General features: G+C 36.6%; 1 protein-coding gene across 4 annotated transcripts in view; it reads left to right on the top strand.

Moving 5' to 3' along the window:
- The window catches only part of COL4A3 (collagen type IV alpha 3 chain), an 82,739-nt gene that overhangs the window by 24,521 nt on the left and 35,313 nt on the right, over nt 1-22,905 (top strand). For all 4 annotated transcript variants that reach the window (XM_065074018.1, XM_065074017.1, XM_065074016.1 and 1 more), the window contains 14 exons: nt 8,774-8,830; nt 11,506-11,595; nt 13,271-13,315; nt 13,797-13,841; nt 14,137-14,199; nt 14,942-14,995; nt 15,817-15,843; nt 16,405-16,482; nt 17,385-17,447; nt 17,941-17,976; nt 18,094-18,135; nt 19,590-19,667; nt 21,182-21,244; nt 21,514-21,570. In XM_065074018.1, the coding sequence (XP_064930090.1) occupies nt 8,816-8,830; nt 11,506-11,595; nt 13,271-13,315; nt 13,797-13,841; nt 14,137-14,199; nt 14,942-14,995; nt 15,817-15,843; nt 16,405-16,482; nt 17,385-17,447; nt 17,941-17,976; nt 18,094-18,135; nt 19,590-19,667; nt 21,182-21,244; nt 21,514-21,570 (756 nt within the window). In that variant the 5' untranslated portion in view covers nt 8,774-8,815. The remainder of the gene's footprint in view (nt 1-8,773; nt 8,831-11,505; nt 11,596-13,270; nt 13,316-13,796; nt 13,842-14,136; nt 14,200-14,941; nt 14,996-15,816; nt 15,844-16,404; nt 16,483-17,384; nt 17,448-17,940; nt 17,977-18,093; nt 18,136-19,589; nt 19,668-21,181; nt 21,245-21,513; nt 21,571-22,905) is intronic.

The raw sequence follows: 22,905 nt of genomic DNA, 5'->3' as shown, positions 1-22,905 counted from the left end.
ACCAAAACAAGTGCAGTAAGCTTTCTCTGAACAAGCTACTGTTGCTTTCATTGCTATTTGCACCACTTAACAGAAGATGCACACCAGGAATTTTAGGAATATACAAATATACAGGCCTGAGGAGACAACAGTTCTAATGAATACCATTCCCACACTCAACAGTTAGGAAGAAATACAAATTGTGTGATGTAATGCTAACAATATTACGGTAGGTAAGCAAAAATTCACTAGTTAAATGGTGTGTATTCATTGTTATCAGACTGCTCTTTTAAGATGACCCTCTGTTAGAAAGAGCACGGATGAATAAGCTGATTAAACAGCCTTAAGAGTTTGTTATAAAAAACAAAATTCTGTGGCCTGAATTGCCTAATCGTTTTTCCTTGTGGAAGGGAACAATATTTATTTCTGCTGTCCCCATGTCCTGTTCAAGGTCAGGGGAAGGAACCCACAGAAGTCGGGTTTATAGGTCTGCCTTTGGAGATTTTACCCACCTGAATATATCGTGAACAGTTTGGTCCAGTTTCTGATAGTCCTCATCACAGTGACTTCCATCCTATTGAGATTATTTGTAGAGTATGATATCACTTTTCAATAAATGTAAGTATCAAAATTTTCTGCATTTTAGCAGAAAAAAGTAAACCATCTTTCTCTCCACTTAAACAGGGAGTAATTCTCTATCTTCTCTTTATAGACCAAAAGCAATTAAAAAACCCCAGAAACCAGAGATTCAATTGAGACCCTTAACTTAGAGTTTTCTGAAACGGCACACAACTTACCAGCTCTACACACATAGATACTGAGTAATTCTAGGCAGGTTCTACAACACAGGCCTCAGTGGTTATCAGTGCGGAGCTCATGAACAACTCGACTTTGTGAGAGCTCAAGATGTAGGGTTTTTATTTTAAGTTACAACATTTTATCTGTTTTGTCCTAATGCAATGATGATAACATAAAGGCACAGTGAAGATTGCTAGGCCCTACTGTTCTTGCACTCCCTAATTCTTTACTGTCAGTGAGTTGGAGAGAAGGGAGAAGCTCCATGTAATTAATTGTACTGTATCTGCTTGGAAAAAAATATGGTTGGCACCATGGGAGCTGTATGTGGAACTGTGGACAAGATGGCAGAACAGTGTGCCTCCATAAAAATAGTATTAACAGTTGTGTGATAGTAGTTTCTTGGAAATTCCATACAGACAGGCTTGTTCACAGCAAAAAAAAAGGTGTGCTATACAGTAAGTATGTTACCAAAAAAGAATTGCAGGGTGTTTCATGGGGTTTTGTTTTGGTTTGGTGGTTTTGGTGTTTTTATTTTTTCCCAAGCACATAGTTTATTCCACTTAAACACAGGCAAGAGATACCAAAAGTTCTATGAAAATTTTGTTTCCATATTTTTTTTATGCTGTTTTACCTAAAGTTTATGTTACTGTTTTTTAATTGTTATAGATGTAAATAGTTATAATGATAAGCTTTGGCTAACACTACAAAATTGTTGTTACACAAAGTTCTTATTGAACAGATTTTTGCGTTAAAAACTAAGAGAAGATTCTCAAAATGGCTTTGTCTCTGAAGTGAAAAACAGTTTTCATACATGTTCCCTTGACACAATAGAAAATTGCTTAAATGTTCATCTACAGCAGCTTCTTCCATTTTTCCATACCATAGTTGGTTTGCAACTACCCTTATAAATATATTTTTATATAAAAAAAACAAATCCTTTCCAAAAGAACTCCTGACAGTTTACAATTAAGGATAGAAAGTAAGGAAATTCTTAACAACTTCAGTGACACGTGTTGTGTGTTCACATTGTGCGGTGACAAATTGTGTGTCTCTAAGTTTGACACAAAACCCTGTTTCTGTGAGATATTATGAAGGGTTTTTCTATGATTGGAAATGCTCAGGACTTCTCCTCTGCACTCAGACTGAGAACAGCACAGAAGTGGTAATACAAGGCCAAGGCCCTTGTGACCAAGGAGGGATGTTGATTCAGTAGTTATTTCCCGAGCAAGGTTCCCATCACAAGTGTTTAATGGAGCTTATTCAACAACTGCATTGTCTGTAGCGTAACAGTTGTCTTCCACTGTGTCCTTTGGGAGCCAGTCTCCCTACATTAGACATTATTGACCAAGTTGTTTATTACTTAAAGTTACAGGTGTATTTCTTTAGAATGGAAAGTCAAAATACAATAGTTTTTGTCAGGTGCTAGGTATTCAACTGATAAGCAAAATGTGGGGAGTTCTGGTAGCATGCATGGCAGTTAATAGGAGTCTCCTAAGGTAGGAATGTCTGGCTGCCTTCCAGTTCACAAGTGACTACACAATGTTTCAGGGTTTGGGAACTGACATATTTTCCTTCATCTCATCATCTCCTATTTCTGCTCTATGTTGTCTATACTTACTGAAGGCTTAATAATGTGGTTTTGTTGTACTGGTCCATCAATCACTAAAAAAACACAAAGTTCTTCGTGGTCTTTGATAATTTTAATGAATTCATGTTTGATGCTTAGAATGCATGAAAAACTTTTAGTATACAGATTGTAATTGTGAGACTGGTATTTTGTTTTGATAGCAATGTTTTGGAGTGAGGGGACTTTATTCTCCAGTACCTTGTACGCATGGTGATATATGGTTGTGCAACATGAGGAATATGCTGCCAGGGTCACATATCTACTAACCATGTCTAGATAGAATTACTGACTATGCTAGTCTAGCTAAGTATCCTAACACAGGTGCATCAAACTCAGAAGAAAATATTTTCTTTATATGGCCTTTTTCACAGTGGGAACTTTTTTCTATATAGCTCTGCTCTCAGATCTGCTGCTTGAGCAGGTTAGGATAAATTTTCAAAAACATAACTTGGGTTCAAGGCAGGAGCTTTAGCTATCACCATAGTGTCCTTCAGAAATGGCAGCATACCTACCCCATCACAAGTCTGTACTGTAGATAAATGTTAAAGCAAAATTTGCCACGTACTGTAATCATAATGCTTTACACCCACTTTCATTAGATGTAATAGAAAACATGTAGTAGAGAATACTAGAGAAATGGGCCCTTGTAGTTTTAAGCTATATTAACATCAGCTATTTGAGCAATATTATTCTATGTGCTTAGTCGTAGTTTATAGACATAGCTGGAATGTGTAAAGTGATTGCTCTGCACTGAGACAGCTCAGGAAGAATTCAGAAATCTCAGTGTGTCAGCAGCCTTGAAAATTCATAATCAAGACTCTTAAAGGAGCTGGCTCACTGATAGAGAATTTTTAATTAGTATTGGAATTTAAGGGAAATTACAGAAAACTGGAAATTAACTGATAATTTACTTCCACTTATGCAGGTCATCACAGTGGTCCTTTCTATTTGTAGGCTGCTCAGGATACCATTGCTGAGCAGAAAGATGGAAAAGAAAAAAACCAACAAACTGGCATCACAGAAAAATAGATCTTAACCAGTAAGGCTTGTTCCATGTTTGATGGAGTTCTAATTTAGTGATCCTTGAAGTTAGAAGGTAAAGAACTAGTGGCAGGACAGGTGAGATGCTTATAAAATCAAGTCTAAATGAAAAATCAGGTTTGCATTTTTAAAAATGAGCCTGATCAGCCATTGGAACCACCAATGAAGGAAAGTGACAGCTTCACTGCTCACTTGAGAGAAGACACCTGGGCTATTTTTGCTGTCCACAGTAATTAATGGATATCACTTGCACTACTTTTAATTCATCTTAAAATTCCTCATGTTGCACAGTCATCTTTCATTTATGTTAATCATAATTTACTTCTGGTATCAGTGAAGCTCACCCATGAAATTAAAAGCCAGCCAGGCCAGAAGTTAAAACCCACTGCAACCAGATTATGATATTCCTACAGAACACAGTTAATTTCATCTCAGCTCTCATCTGAATATATTCATTACTCATCATCTTGTCTGATCTTGATGTTGTCTTCATCTGAAACATAAAGAGTGAGGTGACTGTTGCCTGAAGCAAAACATTTTGCTGCCTCTCTGTCCTGGATGCAGTATTTTTAATACAAATATGTATTTTGAAATCATAGCTGACCTACTCTGATCTTCTCTGGATCTGTAAAAGCAAACAAATACTCTGACTGTTCTGTCATCATATATGTCATTCCAAAAAGAGATCAATGAAGAAATATTGGCTCATCACCTTCAGTGGCTGTTTCTCTGTTCCCCATCTTCCTGCATATAAACTAATTGCAGTATGAGTGTATTGCCCCACAAATGTGACAGGAGTCAAAGCCTGTGCTATTGATAGAAATGCCTATCATTGCTTTATTTTTTTCTTACATTAATGCTTTGTGACGTCCTTCGACATATTCAGGTTTGATGACATCCCAAATACATTCTCTGCCATACTTCATATAACTAGCTCTGTTGACAAAGTTCTGTGAGCTGTGCGAGATCCTCTCTGACACCCCAAATCGCATTGCCACAACTCAATGGTGGGAGTAGCGGTGCCATGCTGAACCTGTATAAGGCTTTGTATAGGTGACAGTGCAGTCTGCAGTATGTTATTTTTGCTTTCTTAGTAATTTCTCTGAGGGATTCAATGAAGGAGAGGGCTAGAATACTTTTTAAGGAGTTGCTTAAGTTAGTCTCAGAACTGGAGGCAGGAAGAGGTCAGACCCCCACAGAATCCAATCCCACAGTGTAGCAAGGGCAGTTTGGTGTTATAGATAAGGCCGCACTCTCTGAACAAAACATAAACTGCTGCAGAAAATGTGCTTCAGTGTGTACAACTGTAATTATCTAAAGAACATAGAATACCACAACAATCACTCAAAACACCCTTGAAAGGAGCTACTCTGTAAGTTGCTCCAAGAGTGTTGGTTTTTAAAAAAATTTTGCTTCATTGCTGAATTAATTTGTTATTAATATAATGACCTGACTTTATCCTTTGGCCTAGATTTTTAGATCAAAAATCTAGTGCCATCTACCATATCTAAATATTTGAAATAAATGTAGATGATTATTAAAAAATCACAAAACTGAAAACCACACAGTAAACCTCTGGCTTTGGTAATGCATTTACTTGTGTAGATGTTATTGTGGATAAAATAATATTAACTAATAATCAATTTCATTATTGTACAAACTGGCAATACAATATTGTTTTGTTACAGTCCTTTGATAAAGGAGCTGCAGGCATCTTGCAAGGATGTGGAAACATCCAGCAGTGTAAGTGAGCAATGACTTTTTGGTTCAAAGCTCCTTTACAGAAGGCAGAATCTAATCTTATGTAAATATCATATGCCAAAATATTTAGTATTATCCAGCTAACTGACTGTGTAATGTAAAATCATCTTTGGACTTTTCAGTTTAGTTTAAAGTGATATGCACACACGAAAAGACCTAAATTGATCTGAAAGCTTACTAATGGCAAATTAAACACATTCTAAGCATTATGACTTCTTGAAGACCAAAAGCTCTTTTTCTTAAATAGTTTAATAACCTTGTTTAGTGATGTATGTAGCATCATAACTTTCTACATGTTCATGCATTTAGCTTCACATTGAATTATCTGTGATTGTAAGTTAAAAGAAAAAGTTTCTTCTGTGTCTATCCATATCAAGTCTTCTGCAGATTATACCTATTATAAGAAAGTAATTTCTTTTGGTGATTTCTCTATGTGTCCTGAAAACAGTGCTTTGCATAAAAATACTGTGAAAAAATCTGCTTCTAGCTTTACTTTTACAGACAGAAATAAGGTGCAACTCCATGAAGGTTTGTAGAATTATAATAGTAAATAACTGGCACTAGGTAGATTAGAAGCCAACTGGGGCTGTTTCTCAGAAAAGCTCTCCATGGTCAGCCAGGATGTGTTCCCAGTTACAATGAAGAAACCCAGAGAATTTGAATTAGTCTAAGTATCTTTTCCTCAATAAACAGCACCTTTCCTGGACTCAGACATGTGTCTATTAAATCTGTAGGCTTTCTTTGCTTCTGCAGTTGAGTGCTGAGTAAATGGGTCTCATAGGTCTTGTAATTAATTTACAGTTTTTCATTTGCAAGCCTTAAAGATGTGGTAGCTTGAGTCACTCACCAGCCCTGTACAGCAGTAAAATGCAGTGCTTGCAATTTAAGACTACTTTTATTATGTACTGTGTTTACAGCTTACCTTGAGATGCTGAACATTGAACAGTTACCGTTTTTATACTGCTTAGCAGGGATGTACCAACAACCTGTGTCATTTATTTTGAAAAGAAAACTTTGGGATGGAAGGTATTGTCATTGATTAGGAAATGAGAAAATGGATTGTCTTACAGATATAGACTGTATCAAATTCATTTTGAGATGCATTTCACTTTATCATTGGTATTTATGATTAAAGGCTTAAGATAGCTGTCATATAACTTACTTGGTGAATTTAGATTACCCAGCGCCAAACTGATAGACCTCACCAAGGATAAATCAGGATACTGTTTGTTAATTCTACACTAGTGTTTATTCCTATGTCTCTGGTGAAATAACAAAATTGATTAAAATAACAGTAAAGGTAGTATAGTCACATAGTTTCTGTTTTACATTACCTTTGTTTTCCGAATTTCTGATGCAGCACCACTTGAATTCTAGCTGTCGGATCAGGGGAAGAAAACATCTTCTTGAAATTGTAAAAGAATTAAGTATTTAGTGTTTGCAAGTTTTTAAAAACCCATCTTGAAACTTCAAGTAATCATCTCTTAATCTGTTTATAGAACACAGACAATAATTTCTTCGGGGATTTGCTTTTCATGGCTGACTGATTCTGATTTCTGTTTTATTTTGGAAATGAATGTTTAAATAGCTGTTCGCTTGAGGAATACCCTTTGCACCTATTTTTAAATTAATAGTTGGTGTTATCTCACCTAACTTCAGCCACCTAAAAGATGGACAGCTACTGTCAGTAATTGCCTAGTCCACAGACAACAGCAAGTACTTGCAGCATCTTTCCTCCATCCTAAAAGAGACACTTAAAGAGATTGGATGAGTAGTTCCAAAGTAGATGTCAAGTTTCCTTGTGCAGTCAATAGAAAAAGACAAACACCATGAACTGTGTAAGAAATGAAGGCAGCTAGCTGGTACCACATACCTCAGTTCTGGATTATAAAGATAAAAGAAATCAATCCTAGCTTATGGGAAGATGCTTTTTAATTCTGTAACATGTTTTACCTGAACAGATTGCTACAGGAAAATTTCATTTTAATGTCAATCTGACATCAGTTTAAAACGTAACAGAATATTTTTTTCCTCTGTCTTTTGTTTCCTGAGAACACCACTGGAAAAGTTATATGTTTGGAACAGTGCTGCTGTTGTGTTAGCCAGCTGTAGGGGTTCATTAATTCTGTCTTCAAGATCTAAATAGAAATTTCATATTTTACCACTTTAAAGACTTTAATCTGGTAACCGAAAATACAGCACTGCTTTTGTGAATTTTATGCAACCTAAAAAAATAGCTTCATAACCAATGTGGTACTTGTCCCCTCCTTATTGTCTGTAACTATACCATAGTATACATCTGTGTGATAAACTGAAAAATAATCTTCTTTCTACAGTGGTGCAATTGAAAAAAGTAATTTAGCAAGAGCTTCAAAAACAAAAGGAAGAACTTAAGTGTACAAAGAAGGACAGTAAATGCAGTTTACTCCATATCTTTATGAAATACATGGCTTCAATAACCTAAATGATATTTTAGTATGTATAATACTTCTGTTAACAAAGGATTATTTTTTTTCTCCTCCTCTCCACTGTAATAGGATATGTCTGCATGAGTGTAGAAGGGTCTTTTGCAGAGTTATCCCAGCCAGCCTGGGCTGGCTCAGGTGCTGAGTGCACAGCAGCTATAGCAGGGATAGAGCACAGAAGGGTTACATGTTCTATTAATCCAAGATTGCACATGCACTTTGCACCCAGTACATGAGATTGCTAATTTTGTCATGCTGTCCATCAGGTTACATACCAAATATCCTTATTTGGGCTGTTTGCTTGTTTGTTTCACTTAAGTGTGAACAATAAAAAACTGAATATCTGCTTATACTTGGTTAGTCAATGAACTTTCCCAAATCAAAGCTGCTCCTAGGTAGCCATGCCATACTCTGGCAGCTGAGGTCAGGGACTCAACACTCAGCCCTGCAAGGGGGCCCTCCAGGTTCACTTGAGGACACAGACATGATGGTAGCAGCTATAGCCCAGGGGTGGGAACATCCCTGTGTGAGGGCACTCACTGTCGCACAGCTTGTCTCAAGAAACATCCAGAATTAAAACACAACAAAGTTGAGGGGCTTTTGTAATTGCAATATGTACCACAAACCAGTGTTAGAAGGTGATTGCAGTCACAAAATCGGAAAATTATTGGTTAATAGATCAAAAGAAAAATAGTATCATTGTAATCTAAAACAACATCAGCATATGTGTTTGTTTCTATAGTAAGTTTTTAAAGAATCATGAATTTTTAATGCGGTGAGCCTAAACTCTTGAATTTTACAATTCGTACTGATAATATAACCCTGCTGGTGTTAAGCACAGCTTCTTGGCCTTTAACCCAACTACAAAGTTAAACTAGTGCCCTTATCTGTCTTGAAGGACAGTACAGAGGAATAATGAACTCTTTTTTCCTGTTGAGAATTGCCACTCTTTACCAAATCTTTTTTTTTATTATTTTTTTTAAGTTTTATTATCTGTGAAATAGTTACCTCCCAAAACTCCCAGAGATCTCATTTGCTCCTCACCAAACAGCAAAATGAGAAAAAGTAATTATAATATAAGGTTTGTCATTTTGTTTTTCAGAGCTGTATATGCAAAGGTAAAAGTCCCTGCCTTTGTGATAGCATGAAAGGTAATAAGGTAAGAACAAATACTTTCTTCTTTTTTTAAGATTAGCTTATACCTGGAAACTGTTAATACATTAGTTGAGTTTATATACTAAGCAAAACTGTGTTATGATGGTATTCTGCCAATAGAGTCTACAGAGAATTGTAAAAGGAATACATTACCTTACAAAAATCTGTTAAAATGGGTACACTGTTTAACTAGAAAGACTTACTTCTTTGTGGGTTTTTTTGTCTGTTTGTTTGTTTTTTAATGCACTCATTTGTTTACAGCATTGCATGACGTTTTTATGCCAACAGAAGAATGACTGTCTGAAGCACTAGGTCCCTTTCACAAACACCTAACAAATGCCCACAGATACTATTGCCCTCGGAGCAGCTCTCGTGTTACAAATTTCATAATGCCATCCAGAGTGTCACATTCAGTGCTTCCCTCTTTCTATCTGTGGACCTTGCCCGTCTTCCTCCCCGCTCCCCCCTGCCCCCCATTTTCCTGTTCCTGAAGGAAAACTACATGCACTGGTATCAAACAGATAAATCTCCTGCAGACCGACATGGGGGATGAGTTTCTGGGTCCTGATTATAAGCCCCTTGCCAGCAGTGAGGGAACAGCATCAAACCCATCAAAAGTAACAGAGCCGCAGCTCTGGCTGTTGCCAATAGCAGCTTGGCAGAGGCTCCGAGAGGCTTTTAGGCAAACCTGAATTACACAAATGCCAAAAATTCTTTCAAACTCCTGCTTGTAGTTGGAAAAACAACTGATTCACAAATGAAAGGGGCATTATTAAAGAAGTCATGGTTGTAATTCAGGCTAACTGTGAACACAGTGTTGCTGTACTAAACCTTATCAGTAGATTCCAGATCTCGGTATAGACTTATGGTTGTGATTACTTTCACCGATCGACACATCTGGCTGATAAAGAATTACTCACAACTTTCTTCCTGTACTTCTGTTTCCAAATAAAAAAAGTCATATAGCACCATAGTAGACACTGCTAGTCTTGCCTCTAGGAAGCTTCATTTCAGTGGTGGATAAAAGTTCTCTCAAAGTAAATTTCTTCATTATTAAAACGTATTTTCATAAGTGGGAAAGGAGAATACTCATGTCTTTAGTAAAATCTCAGGGCTTGTTTTTCATGTTTTCAGTTGGCCTAACTTGACTTTGTCCTGACCAGTAAAATTGAGACCAATTGAAAAATTATAACAAAATAAGCTGCCCTCTGAAAGAGAAATATTAACAAGAATGAGCACCCGCAGCTTGTTTTCATCAGTTCCACATTAAAGCAACTGAGCAATTAGTAGGTAAGAGTCAGTAATTGTTTACACTAATGAAATTTTTCAGGCAGCTTTGGAGTGTCAGGACAAATACATTAATCAATATGTTTTGACAACTTTGCGATGTTAAAGTCTCCAAGCTGATCAAGAAGAAGGTGTGGATAGAATTGCCTGTACTGTCTGGAGGGGAGCAAAGCTGTGGGGAGCCGGCGCTGCTCTGTCCCTGGAGAGCCCCGCGCCTGCGGCACTGGGGGATCAAGCGCTTCTTTCGTTTTTCGGTGATTTAGTACCGCACCCCCTCTAGCGGCACGTCTTGGTGTAGCAGCATCCTTTTTTTGCCTTTCCTGGGAGGCTGATGGATTAAATAAACGATTTGTTATAAAACGCTGTGCTGGTTGATGTTACAGATCTCACAGGCACTTCATGATGTAATTCTTGTTTTGATTTGTGTTAAAATATTCTGGGATTACATTCTATGTTGTTGTTTTTTTTTTTTTTTTAATTCAGAAGCTATTTAAAATCTCATGAGTTGTGGGATTTTGGGGAGTGAGAATTGGTGGAGGGAGAACCCAAGATATTTTGGCTTCCCTGAGGCTTCTTTTGGATCCTGTCTTGTCCATCGAATAATAAGACACCAGGACTTCTGTACAGCAAAATTTCAAATGCTTTTTTTGTATAGCTCTCCCTGCATAAAGCGATAGAAAGATTGACACTGAGAGAATGGATAACTCCATCCTGTCTCCCTCATGTCATGCCGTGGTGTAAAAGATCTTGAACAGGCAGCTCTTCACTGATGTAACATTGAACGTGCTGAATTGCTGCTATCTAAACAGCTGAAACACCTTTTCTGTGAGTTTCTAGGCTTGAAGAACTTCATGTTAACCAAGATAAGACTTGCATATTCATTATATTTAACTAAAAAACTGAAAATGCCCCTTCCACTGTAACTTACCTTCCTGTTTGCCATTTGTGTAGCTTTAATATTCTGTGTTTCCTTCCTGAAGAAGCTGTTAAGTTTGCCAACTACAAATTATGGCTGCTGTGATTTGTGTTGCTTGTAGGGACTAAACATGATATAGAAATATTAACAAGGGGTATGAATCAGCTGCTTTCTTGAACTTTCCATGCTGCCAGTTAACTTCTGTACTCTGCAAAATCTTGAGTACTGTTGTCTTCTGATATCTTCAACCATACTAACGAGCATGTTATTATGCTTCAATGGTACCATGTGGCCTGAACAACACTCAGGCAGGAGCACAAAAATAGGTCAGTACTGGCAAGGGTAGTATATCTGCCACAGTAGCGACACGTATGTAGAACTCAAGAGGTACTGAAAGCAATACATGCTTTAGAAATAGCTTATAAACAGGAGAATTCATTGATATTTTAAGAACTTCTTTATTTTTATATTTACAGGGTGAAAAAGGCTTTCCTGGTGTTCCAGGTCCACCTGGTCATAGAGGCTTCCCTGGTCCAGAAGGGCCGCCGGGGCCACAGGGGCCAAAGGTAGGTGTGTATGTGAGACACAGAAAAACTACCATGCCTGACTGTGAAAGTGAGCTATGACTGGGCAGGGAGTTCTGTTTTAAACAAAACAAAACCTGTTTTAGGGTCTCTGTTTGGTGAGGGATATTGTGTGGTCACCAGCTGCAGTAGTCACTTTTGACTGAGTAGATGTAGCTGATATAAACATGGGCTTTTATTGTCAGTTCTCCACTGGCCAGTGCTAAAGCACCTGAAGTGAGCTACCGGAAGTAATTAATGTGGATCTAAATATATTTTAGCAGCATAACATTGATTTCTGTCTAAACAGTATACTCTGATATCTGCTGGAATGAGAGAAAACAAGCTACTTCTATGATATATATGAAAAACAGATATAAGAAAATTTGAAGAGAAAGATGGATTTTTAAGATAAATCTTGGTCTGTTTAGGAAATACCTCGTTGCTTGCAGTATGGGAGGACTGACTTCAGTGACTTGGGCTTTCTTTCCTTCATGCCTACTCTGAGGGTGAATGTGATTTTTTCAATGACTTCTGCATGAGCAGAAAAAAAAAAAAAGTTGCTCATTAAAAACATGTTATTTATATTTCTCTTGAGGAACAGTATTCCTGCTGTCATTGATAAATCCAGAAGGTATTGCCACAATCGCATTATATCTAGGACCTGCACTAATGTGTCTCCAGCTCTTATCCATACCTTTAAACAACTGGTTTTTTTATAGTTTTAATTTGTTTGGGTGTTGTTGTATTATTCTGTCCTATCTCATTTTTACAATCCTTTGTTGAACTGATACTCATGGTTGGATCTCATACATGTTGATGAGCCATTTATTTGAACTCATTGAAAAGTGTTTAGTAGAGCATTTCCCTTTTAATAAGTGATAATAAATTATGCAAGAATGGCAAAAAGCAAGGATAATTTGTCTAGCAATAACATCTCAGCCTGAATGCCATCTATTATAATGTATTCCAGTCAGCTTTTCCTATTCAACGCCTGCACATTGTCCTAAACATAATGTTGCCCAGGATTTTGGGAGCTGTGCAGTTCTGTACATTCCCCATCTCCTTTCTGGGAATGATGAAAGTTTCTTATAATCAGTAAAGCTCTAAATGTCTTGAAACAGTTCCAGGAGGTTCTGTGTCAACTGTCCTGTGTTGTGCTTTGCTGTCTCCTTTCAGCCATGCTCTCCCATCCTGCTTAGCCCCCTTTCAGCTTGCTCCTGACTTCCCTTTCCATGCACATCAGCACAGGTGAGAGTGGCTTGTACATGCACATACCTGGTCATTATATGGACATCATCCAGATGTGGGAGCTGAAAAGTTCTCCTGAGTACTTGTGAGGGTTTCAGCTATTTCCTCATGGGGAAGCACTGCCAGGTCTCACAGTTCAAAGAGCTTAGTAGCAACTGCTTCCTCAACATACCCTGACTGTTACTTTTTGATAAACGATGAGATATATCCCCTGTAAACACCGAAAAGAAGGGCAAGATACCAAGGTTTATGCAAGTTGTATTCAATGCATGTGTGCTTTAGTGTCTGTAATAGGCAAATCACGTATTTATTTATATAGTTTTGTGTGCACCTGTGGGTATTGGTATTAATGATATTGCATGTCTTGTTGACATATGTGCTTTTTCTCCATTATATTGAGATATGTTGGTTTCCATTTGTGATCTAGGGTTCTCCAGGGCTTATGGGCTTAGCTGGACCCAAAGGTATACGAGTAAGTATTTGTATTTTAAACTAACTTGTACGTATTATATGTCATGTTAAATGCCAGCTTGGTTCAATAATTTGTGAAAAATAACAACAAAACATCACATATGATTTTAATGTATTTTTAACATTTATGGTACAGAGTATGCACATGTATTATCTATTTTTCAGAACTTTCGCCTTTTTTTGCTACACCCTATGTACGAGGTTCATGCTGTATGTGTTTATTATTGGGGTATGCTATGAAAAAGTCAGACTAGAATTCCATGAAGGGTTGGTTTTGTCTTTTTTTCTGTGGGTGAAACCAGTCTATGTTAACAGTGCATAAGCTATCATTGTATTTGGTTCATAGCCAGAAGGGTTAAAGTAATAGTGATCTTTTGATAGAATCATACTTACATTCATTCTTTTTATGATCAAAAGGAAAGCTGCATGATGAGCTTTTGCTTAATATATGTAATATTATTCCTTTATTGTTACATCATTAGGGACTCCCAGGAATACCCGGATTTTCAGGTCCCCCAGGCCTTCCAGTAAGTAAAAACAAAACTGATTTAACCATTTCTCTCTTGCTACACTCTTAAGTACATTATTATCTTCAGCCCAATGTGCTCGCTCTAGTCTCAACATCAGCATTGTCTCTGTCAATTAGCTTGGAGATAGCAATCTTAGCATCAGCAGTTCTTACTCATTGTAATGATTTAAGAACACATTGTAATCTGTCAAGTCTTGTGAAACACTGTTCCAACATAAACTCTTTCAGTGTTGCTGTAGGGTAATATGAATATACAAAAACAAAGCTTGTGTCAATTTTGCCCTTCTTTTTAGGGTGAACCAGGAACAGTTGGTCCTCCTGGGCACCCGGGTGTTCCAGGATGCAACGGCACAAAGGTACAAACCAAGCTGAATGTTATGGAGATTGTGTTTGGCTATGTTTAGGAATGGCCAAAAAAGCATTCTGAATTTTTTCCCTGATGCAACTTTGATTTTCCCCTGAAATAACTTTGATTTGTTTTGGTTTGTGACTTTATCAACTAGAAAAAACGTGAATCATAAGGCCAGAGGAAGGAAAAGTGCTACCTTTCTGTGTAAGATTGATAATTAAATTATCATGTTAATGGCCTTTGCTAAAATGTTAAGAATGTTTGATATCTTGACAGATAAAACTTTTTCATTAAATCCAGAGGACCTAATCAGTTTTGTCCAACTTGTCCTTCTGTTGAAATGTTATAGAAGAGACAGATAGTTAATTCATTTTATTTCACCAGTATCCAGCTTGCAGTTGACAATTCATCAGTCCAGAAAGCAAGTTAAAAAAAGCCTTAGAGTTACATGTTTATTAGTTTTCATTTGCACAATGACAAAAAGCTTCCAGCATTCTGAAAGGAGGAGTCAGAAGAATGCCTGCTACAGAAAAGCATATATTTCTAGTAAAACAGTGAACTGATCTGACATAGCTAATAAAGCCTAGCGTCTCAGAAGTCAGGCTGTGCACCTTCTAGCAAATACAGTAGTAATACGACTCACAATTTTGGTATGATAACAAAATAACTTATTTTGTAATCACATTTGCTAAAATCCGTCCAAATAATAAGTGGTAATATGCACTAACATTCACTCCTACTGCTTTCAGGGTGATCGAGGTTTTCCAGGTCCTCCAGGGAGAAGAGGTGCTCCAGGTGTTCCAGTATGTGTCTGTGAATTTTATGCTTTTGTACATTTCTACCGCATAAAGCCATTCACTGAGTGTAAAGACTCACATTAGCTGGTATTGACAACAGTTGAAATGTATATAGGTACCCCTGTTTTATTAATATGAAAACTGTGTGGTAAAGAAACCAAAGTTAGAAGTAATGATTTATCTGCTGCATATTTGGCCTCAACTTCTTAGTTAATGAGTGCATGCAAATTAATTGGCTGCTGTTAGTTCTTTAATGTCTCAAGGGATACTCATGGAAATTTACCATTCACATCTTTAAAGATTTCTAATATATATTTAATAGATTGCAGTTTCAGTTCATGCCTAATTAAGTCAGTAAGAGCCAGGAATGAAACCCAGAGCTTCTTATTATAGTTGCCTTGCTTTAACACTAGGATTTGTTTTTTTCTCTCTGTAGAAATGTGTTTTTAAAAGAAACTTCTGAACAACAAATGGAAAAAGAATGCTGTCTGTCAAGTTCCAATGGCTCCAAATCTAATAACTTGTAAACATGATTTTTACTGTACCAGCTCTCCTGATTTTATGTATTTATTTATTAAGGTCAGGCTTCGAAACTGTTACGCCTTCACTTGTAGAGTTGCTACTGTGAGACAGGTCTATTTTTTAACATTATGCCATTTCTTCTTAAATTGAAGTCTGGCACACTAAACCTGTACCTGGCTGTACACTGTGTCCGTGAAAATACATCATTTCAAGAGCACTGAGCTTGGAGAATATTTGGAATGTGTCCTTTTGCCATTGTATCTTTTACTTTTCTGTTTTAATAATATGATTTTTCTTCTCCCTAGGGTATTGCTGGCATCAAAGGAGAGAAGGTCAGTTATTAACACCATATTACATGAAACATTTATTGGCAATCAACAGTTTGTGTGTATGTTGGCTGCTGGAAAATAGAACAAGCAACCACCAACTTTGGTGCTTTGTCCATACCAGTTGCATTCACCCTAGGTTACAAAAGAGTATACAAAATTTTTCTTTTCCTTCAGCTACTGTTATTGCATGTAATGAATTTAACCCTTTCGAGCACACAAATAACTAAGCCCCTCCCCCAAACAGCTGATGAATTTTTCCAGAAATCTGCAGATGTACTAGAGAGTATTTTAAGGGGAGAAAAAGTACCAAAAAAAGTGAAGGTTAGGGCTGTGGGTGAGTAACGTAGGTATGTCTGAAATGAAGACTGTTCCTAATGGGGAATTGGAAAGGTGTGTTTTGTTTAATAAAATCTTTTTTAAAGGTAGAACTATCCGTAACGGACAGTTGTCACCATTATGCAATTCTGATGTTGCTTATTTCCCTACAAAGTGTGTTAGAAGATTTGTTCAGCTATAGAGTTCTACAGCATAACTTTTTATCTTCCTTTTAATATAATTGTCCAGGGGTGCCCCGCAGATGGATACACCCAGGAGTATGGTGCAAAAGGTGATCCTGGACTGCCAGGAATGCCTGGACTTCAGGTAATTCAGAATTAATTCAGACTGTGATATAAATATATAGATATATAAAAAATGCATATAATGTGCGTATATATGAAAATTACTTTTATATATATAATTTTAATGTTAGTATTGTATTTTTACAATTATTTCACTAGTTTCTGAACCAAGATGACTGTAATTAATTTGGCCATCAGAAGCAATAGTGTCCATTACGTGTTAGTAAAATGAGATGGGAAAGTCAGGTTGTAGACCAACAACAATACTTTAGAAATGGAGGAAAACTGGTCATAGATTTAAGGGTTTACCCCTACGTATGGAGTGGAATGGAATAGTTCGGTTACAAGGGACCTACAACAACCATCTAGTCCAAATGCAAAAGTTCGCCTTGAAGTAAGATTGAACAGATTAGACCAGCTCAGCTTCTAGAGGAATACTAACAAAGGATATGATGATCCTTATTTAAAACATTGAGATTAATAGGAGAAGGCAGAGCAGAAATTTCTTCTAACTGTTACAATAAATGGAGGACATTATTAAAAGGAAAATAAAAATTTTTAATTTTCTACTTCTTTGAGAATGAAACTTTCAAGTATAAAATTTATTGCACAGAATGTTTAAAAGATTAAAGGTTTATTAGGGATAGCAATAGGGCTATATGGGAATGGCCACAATTGCACAGGGCATATATCCTCCCTTGAAGAGTTTAGTTTTAGAACAGGTGTGTTTTCTCATGTTTCAAAACATATGCCAACCAATGAAGTAGTGAGGAGGAATTACAATGCTGCATTTCCTGAGGGAGGAAGAGGAAATCCAGAACTAGTGCTGCTCCTGTGTTTGTTATTCAGTTCATTGCATTTGGCATTGTGGTTCACTCATGATCTTGCCAGGAGATTTATGCCTTTTTCCTTTTTAATATGCAGGGTGCACTGGGTGCTCAAGGATATCCTGGGGAACTTGGAGAACGAGGCCCTCCAGGAGCTTCAGTGAGTATGAACTTATGTCTCACTTGTTGCTTTAACCTTTGTTTTTTTCCCAGAACCCGATGGAATTACACAAATACAAGTACCTGACTCTCCCAGACTTGAGGTCTAGGAACATGTGTATGTGAAATCCATATCATTTGCACATATCTGGGTTTTTTTTCAGTTTCTTTTGATTATTGTTATTCATGATAATTCCATGTACTCAGAAGCATTCTGGTCAACGTAAACAAAAATCTTAATTTTTAATTATCCATAAATTCACTTTATTTACTAATGTATATAACTGTAAGAAGGAAAGATGTGTATGTTTGCAACTGGACGATATAGACAATCTGCCACCCACTCACAAAAAATTGCAGTTGTAAAGGTGGAAGGAAGATTGAAAATAGTGATATAACTCATGTGAAAATTGGGTACTTCAAAACACCTATATTGGTGCTGAAGATTGTAATTTTTTAAACTAAGGAAGTTTTGTTGTTGTTGTTTTTTGTAGGGCATGCCAGGGAGAGCAGGACCTCCTGGACCTAAGGTAGTCTCAGATTGGTAATAAAAATGAAAACTTCTATTATGTGTAACATCAGTTAACTTATTTTGTAGGTGTTTTTAAAATTAAAAAAAATAATATTTGGGGATTTTTTTTTTACAGGGTCTTATGGGACTGAAAGTAATAGGAACCAAAGGAAGAAAGGTAATTGTATAAAATGCTTAAAACATTTTTTAGTCTTGTTTCTGTTTTCTGCTTTTTCTGATATACTATGGTGAAATGTTTGGGGAAGTAAGTACACTGAAATAAAAATTTTCAGTATATATGTGGAAGTCTTTTACTGGAAAACAGTGACATAGCAATTAATATCTAAAGATAAACTGTTTTCACATAAGAGCCAATGATATAAACTTCCTGACAGAAAGATAGAAAATTAAGAGGAGCCAGTAGTTAATATTTCCTAACACATAGCATTAAATTAATTTCTATATCATTTGCACAGTGTCCCTAAATGCTTATCTAAGCATATAAACATTGGTAAATATATAGTATGTGTAGACTCACAGCTTCTTATGGCCAACATCTTTTCGGTGTCAGCCTTTATGATGCTGGAAAACCTCCCAGATTTAGAAGAAAAATTGGATGATTTGTTGTCCATGTTCTTACTTTGTATCCCATATAATTGACATTAAGCTGGAAATTACTACGAATACATATATTGTCTCCCTGGACGTCAGCCTGCCAATGGAGGACCAGTGTGGTCAGCCTGAATGTCCTTACAGGACCTTTTCAAGAATGTGGGGTGTCTTGCAGTTGTGCTAACTGACCTGCACAGATCCCGCTGTGAACTGAAACATCACTGTCTGACAGTGGAATTGGTTTTAACTTTGTAATTACTACTGGGCATGCGCTAGAAGTTGATTATTGATTATTGGTCAGCATTAGCTCAGCTGACCGTGGAGCATCTTGCTTCTTTATGAAAGAGTGATGCATTCTTTGCTGTTATGCTGCAAATGCACACAAAGGCATTCCACTGGCTTAAAATCACTGAAAATTATGCATGTGTTTTGTTGACTCCCACAGGAAAGATTACATTTAGGACTCTCCCTGTTCTGAAAGATCCCTAATGAAAAAGTGTACTGTAATATTAATGGTTTTGGTTAATAACACATGAAATCTAATTTTATCTGTCAGCACTATGTTACAATCATATCCCTGTAACACACAGACTGCAGTTTTGAGGATGTCACCAAAGACAGGTCATGTTTTATTGATTGACAAATCGGGAGAAAAATTATAATAAAGGGGATATTATTGTTTGATTTAGAGTTAAACTGATTGTATAACTTTTAAGCAAATAGTATTAGAAATTTAAGCTAATTCTAGATACTTTAACAGAAATCAGCATATGCATTTTATATTTCTCGGCTTAAGAGAACGTTGTCATAGTCACCTGAAGTCCTCCATATGCCTTTTTCAGTGGAAGATAAATAGCAAGCAAAGAGAAACGTTAACTGTGTTGATGGCTAAGTGTAATAACAGAAGATTTTTCGTGATCTCAAAAGTATAGTGATGGTAATTTGAAACAATAAAATATGCTTGTAATTCTCTAATGCTTGTAATGCTTGTAATTCTCTATTTTTCTTTTTTCTTTCAAGGGTGACACTGGATTAACTGGACCCCCTGGACCACCAGGAACTGTTATTGTGACATTAAGTGGACCAGACAACATGACGGTAGTAAAGTTATTAAACATCACATTCAGATAATCCATTTTACTAGGTTTTACTTTCAGAGGACATTTTCATCTTTGTTGTTCTGATAACATTTCCTTTTACCCATCCTAACGTTTTTCGGACTTGTTTAGTTAGATATTAAGCTCTTCTTAAAGTGTGTCAGTACAGCCAGCTCAGCTGAGGCCTGTGTATTCACATGCACATCTGCACAATACCAGTGAAATGCTAAATGCTTATTAGTAACCCACCTGCTGTGGATCTTTAAGTACATGAAAAGTAAATCACTCCTAGCTTCACCAAATCAACATGGATTTTCTGAATGGCTATCAAAGCCACAGCTGTGTTGACCTCTGGGCATTGTCACTGAAAATATCAGGACTCTGAGCTACTGGAGTTTCATGAAAGCTTACAACATGTCCATGTACATTTCATAGTTTATTTTCTCTCTCTCATTTTTTTTTTTTTTTTTTTTTTTTTTTTTTTACTGGAACATGAGTAATCATGGAAAGTGTTGGGGAAACAGTGAGTATTGGAGAAAGGAAATACACCGCTTTGGCTTCCGTTTTAGATGTTGCTTTGTGAATTAAAGTTCTTGCATTTTGTTCTTATATAGAACTTAAGTAGCAGTAGTTGATACAGTTTTAAGTCATCACATGTTAACAGAACGAGTCTTCAACCTGTTCTTGACTCCCTCTTCACTATTTAATTTGCATCTAATCCATGAAGTTATCAAAACTCCCTCTCCATAAAGCGCTAAAATGAAAAGTGAATTTTGCACCAAGACTATATTGAGGCAGAAAGAGAAAGACTGAAGAAGCATGGTTCAACTTTGAAGCACAGCAGCTCTTCCATGTTTAAATCAAATCTGGACCACTTGGAGCACTTCCCAGTCACAGCTGTGACAGTTTGTCATGGGTGAATGGCAATTTCTCAGAGACATTGGGCATTACGGTTTAAAAAGCCTGCAAAACTCCTTACATAAATAGTTTTGAGCATGAGTCTAATGGAGTAATAATTAGGCAGTCCATAAACTTTGGCTTTGCAATGACTTCAGGATGTGGCCTAATACGTAACAGTACTGCACAGCAGAGCGGTCTAATCTGGAGCCCACAGAGGTTTGGATCATGTGGGTAGCCACTGCATTTATCTATTGGAGGTCACTATCTCCAGTGAAGCATCTAAGGTTTATTTGTTTTTCACTTGCAATTTATTACCATTTCTGGGGATATTTACTCCAGTCCCTTTGCATGCAATCACAGATAGGTCCTTTTGAACTCACTGTGTTCAGAAATATGTGCAGAGCCAGTTTCTTTTTCAAAGATCATAGACTTTGCCAGGAGTGCTGATATCCAGTTTGTGTTTCTTTTAGTCATGTAAGTGAAACCATCTCTGCTTGAAGAAGCTTGCTGGTCACATAAGGATTTCCTATTTGTAAAACCTGAGTGTTATGGAAGTACAGAAAAATCCAAGACACTATGGTGGTTTGTTTGTTTGTTTGTTTTCGTGTGTAACAGGACTTGAAAGGAGAGAAAGGAGAAAAAGGATCAAGAGGACTCCCAGGGCCAATGGGGTTTGCAGTAAGTGACCAGAAGTAAATCCCTTAAATCCAGATGTTCAGGCAGCATCACCTGGTAAATGCTACTCTTTAGAGTCTAGTATTTACACTACTTATTCCAACCTTTAATGAATAAATCAGAACTAGTGAATAGAATACCTCTTAATAGCATTCTAAATGTGGTTTATTTTTACACTTTTTTTTTTAAGATAACAAAATTATAAAAGATACATTTAATTTGGAAAGTGTGAGTCTCAAAATATGTGTATGTTGAGGGTGGTTTTGTTACAGGGGCCAGTTGGTGATTCTCAGAGTGAAAAGGGTGACCGAGGAGAACCTGGAGTACAGGTGTGTGCAAACAATAGAATACACATATGTTAGTCTTTTCTAAAAAGCAGTTTTGCACTAGTGTTGCTCTCCAGTTTTTATTTCAAGGCCGCTGAGAGCATACTTTCTTAGATTCAGACTCTCTTTCATCCGGTAAACCAGACTAGAGAGCTGGAAATCAGATCGCTGCTCTCGTAGGCTCACATGCCATGAATACATGAAGTAAAGGTCAGTTGATGGTGAATGCGCTTCTATTTGTTTTGCTATAAGTGTTCTACTCTTGAAACTTAGTAAAAAATTTTAAATAGTGCTCTTCTGAACACATACTGGCTTTATAGTGCTGGTATATCTGTAGAAAAGAATTAAAAATGTTGGATTTACTTAAGGCAGCAGACTTAAATTAGTATGCTCAACCAGCAGGTATATAGAGACGTGAAGAAAGTTTTCAAAAGAGAGTTATTTTTTAACAGGATAAAATGTTGCATAATTTAATGGCTGCATAAGAAAAAAATATATGTTGATTTGCTTGAGTTTATCTACATTTTCAAGAGAATTAAGTAGAAAGGTACAACTTCGCATTCAAATGGCTTTCAAACTTTCGGATAAAAACTACTCAATGAAAGATGCAGAATCTTGGTAACTAAAACTGCATGAATTCATAACAGTTTACAAACATGTAATCAGATGAGAACCCTAAAATATCCAAACAAATCAAAATGGTTTATGGCATTTTCTGAACAAAACATTTTGATTCCAAATACATTTTGGAAGCAATATTAAGAAAGATAATCTTCAAATGAAGTGTTTCATTCAGTCCAAACACATATATTTTGAAACTTTTCCCAGACTTCTGTGATCACAATAAATTTTCTTCCACAAGGAAAGGTAGCAAGACAAGACCAGCGCTACCCATAGATTGCTATTTCTTCAGTTGTATGGTGCTATAATGATGGTCATGCTATACAGCAGCTTGATTGTTATTTTTATTATTCCGATATATTTTGAAAATTTAAATTTCTGTTTGAGTTGCTGGTGTCAAGTATTAAAAGTTCTTGCTATCCAGTGTGTGTTATTCTTCTTTCATCTTGTGTGCTTCTTCCATATTATGTCTTCTGTTTGCAAACGCTCTGTCCTGTCATGCAGCATTTTTTCGATCTCTTCTTAATTCACCTCTCCCTTTCTTCTTTGTGGAGGAAGTAGTAGAGCAGTAGTAGAGTAGTTTCATTAATTTATTCAGTGCAAAGCACATTTCTAAACCTTACTTTCTCCCCTGTTATTCTGGGATCATAATCTTCCACCCCCCTTTTATCTTATCACTATCTTCCTGCTGTGGATTTTAATGAACCAGGTTTTCCT

The sequence above is a fragment of the Columba livia genome, chromosome 9, assembly GCF_036013475.1.
Source record: "Columba livia isolate bColLiv1 breed racing homer chromosome 9, bColLiv1.pat.W.v2, whole genome shotgun sequence".
Classification (NCBI taxonomy): Eukaryota; Metazoa; Chordata; class Aves; order Columbiformes; family Columbidae; genus Columba; species Columba livia.
This window is presented reverse-complemented; position numbering and strand designations above follow the sequence as displayed.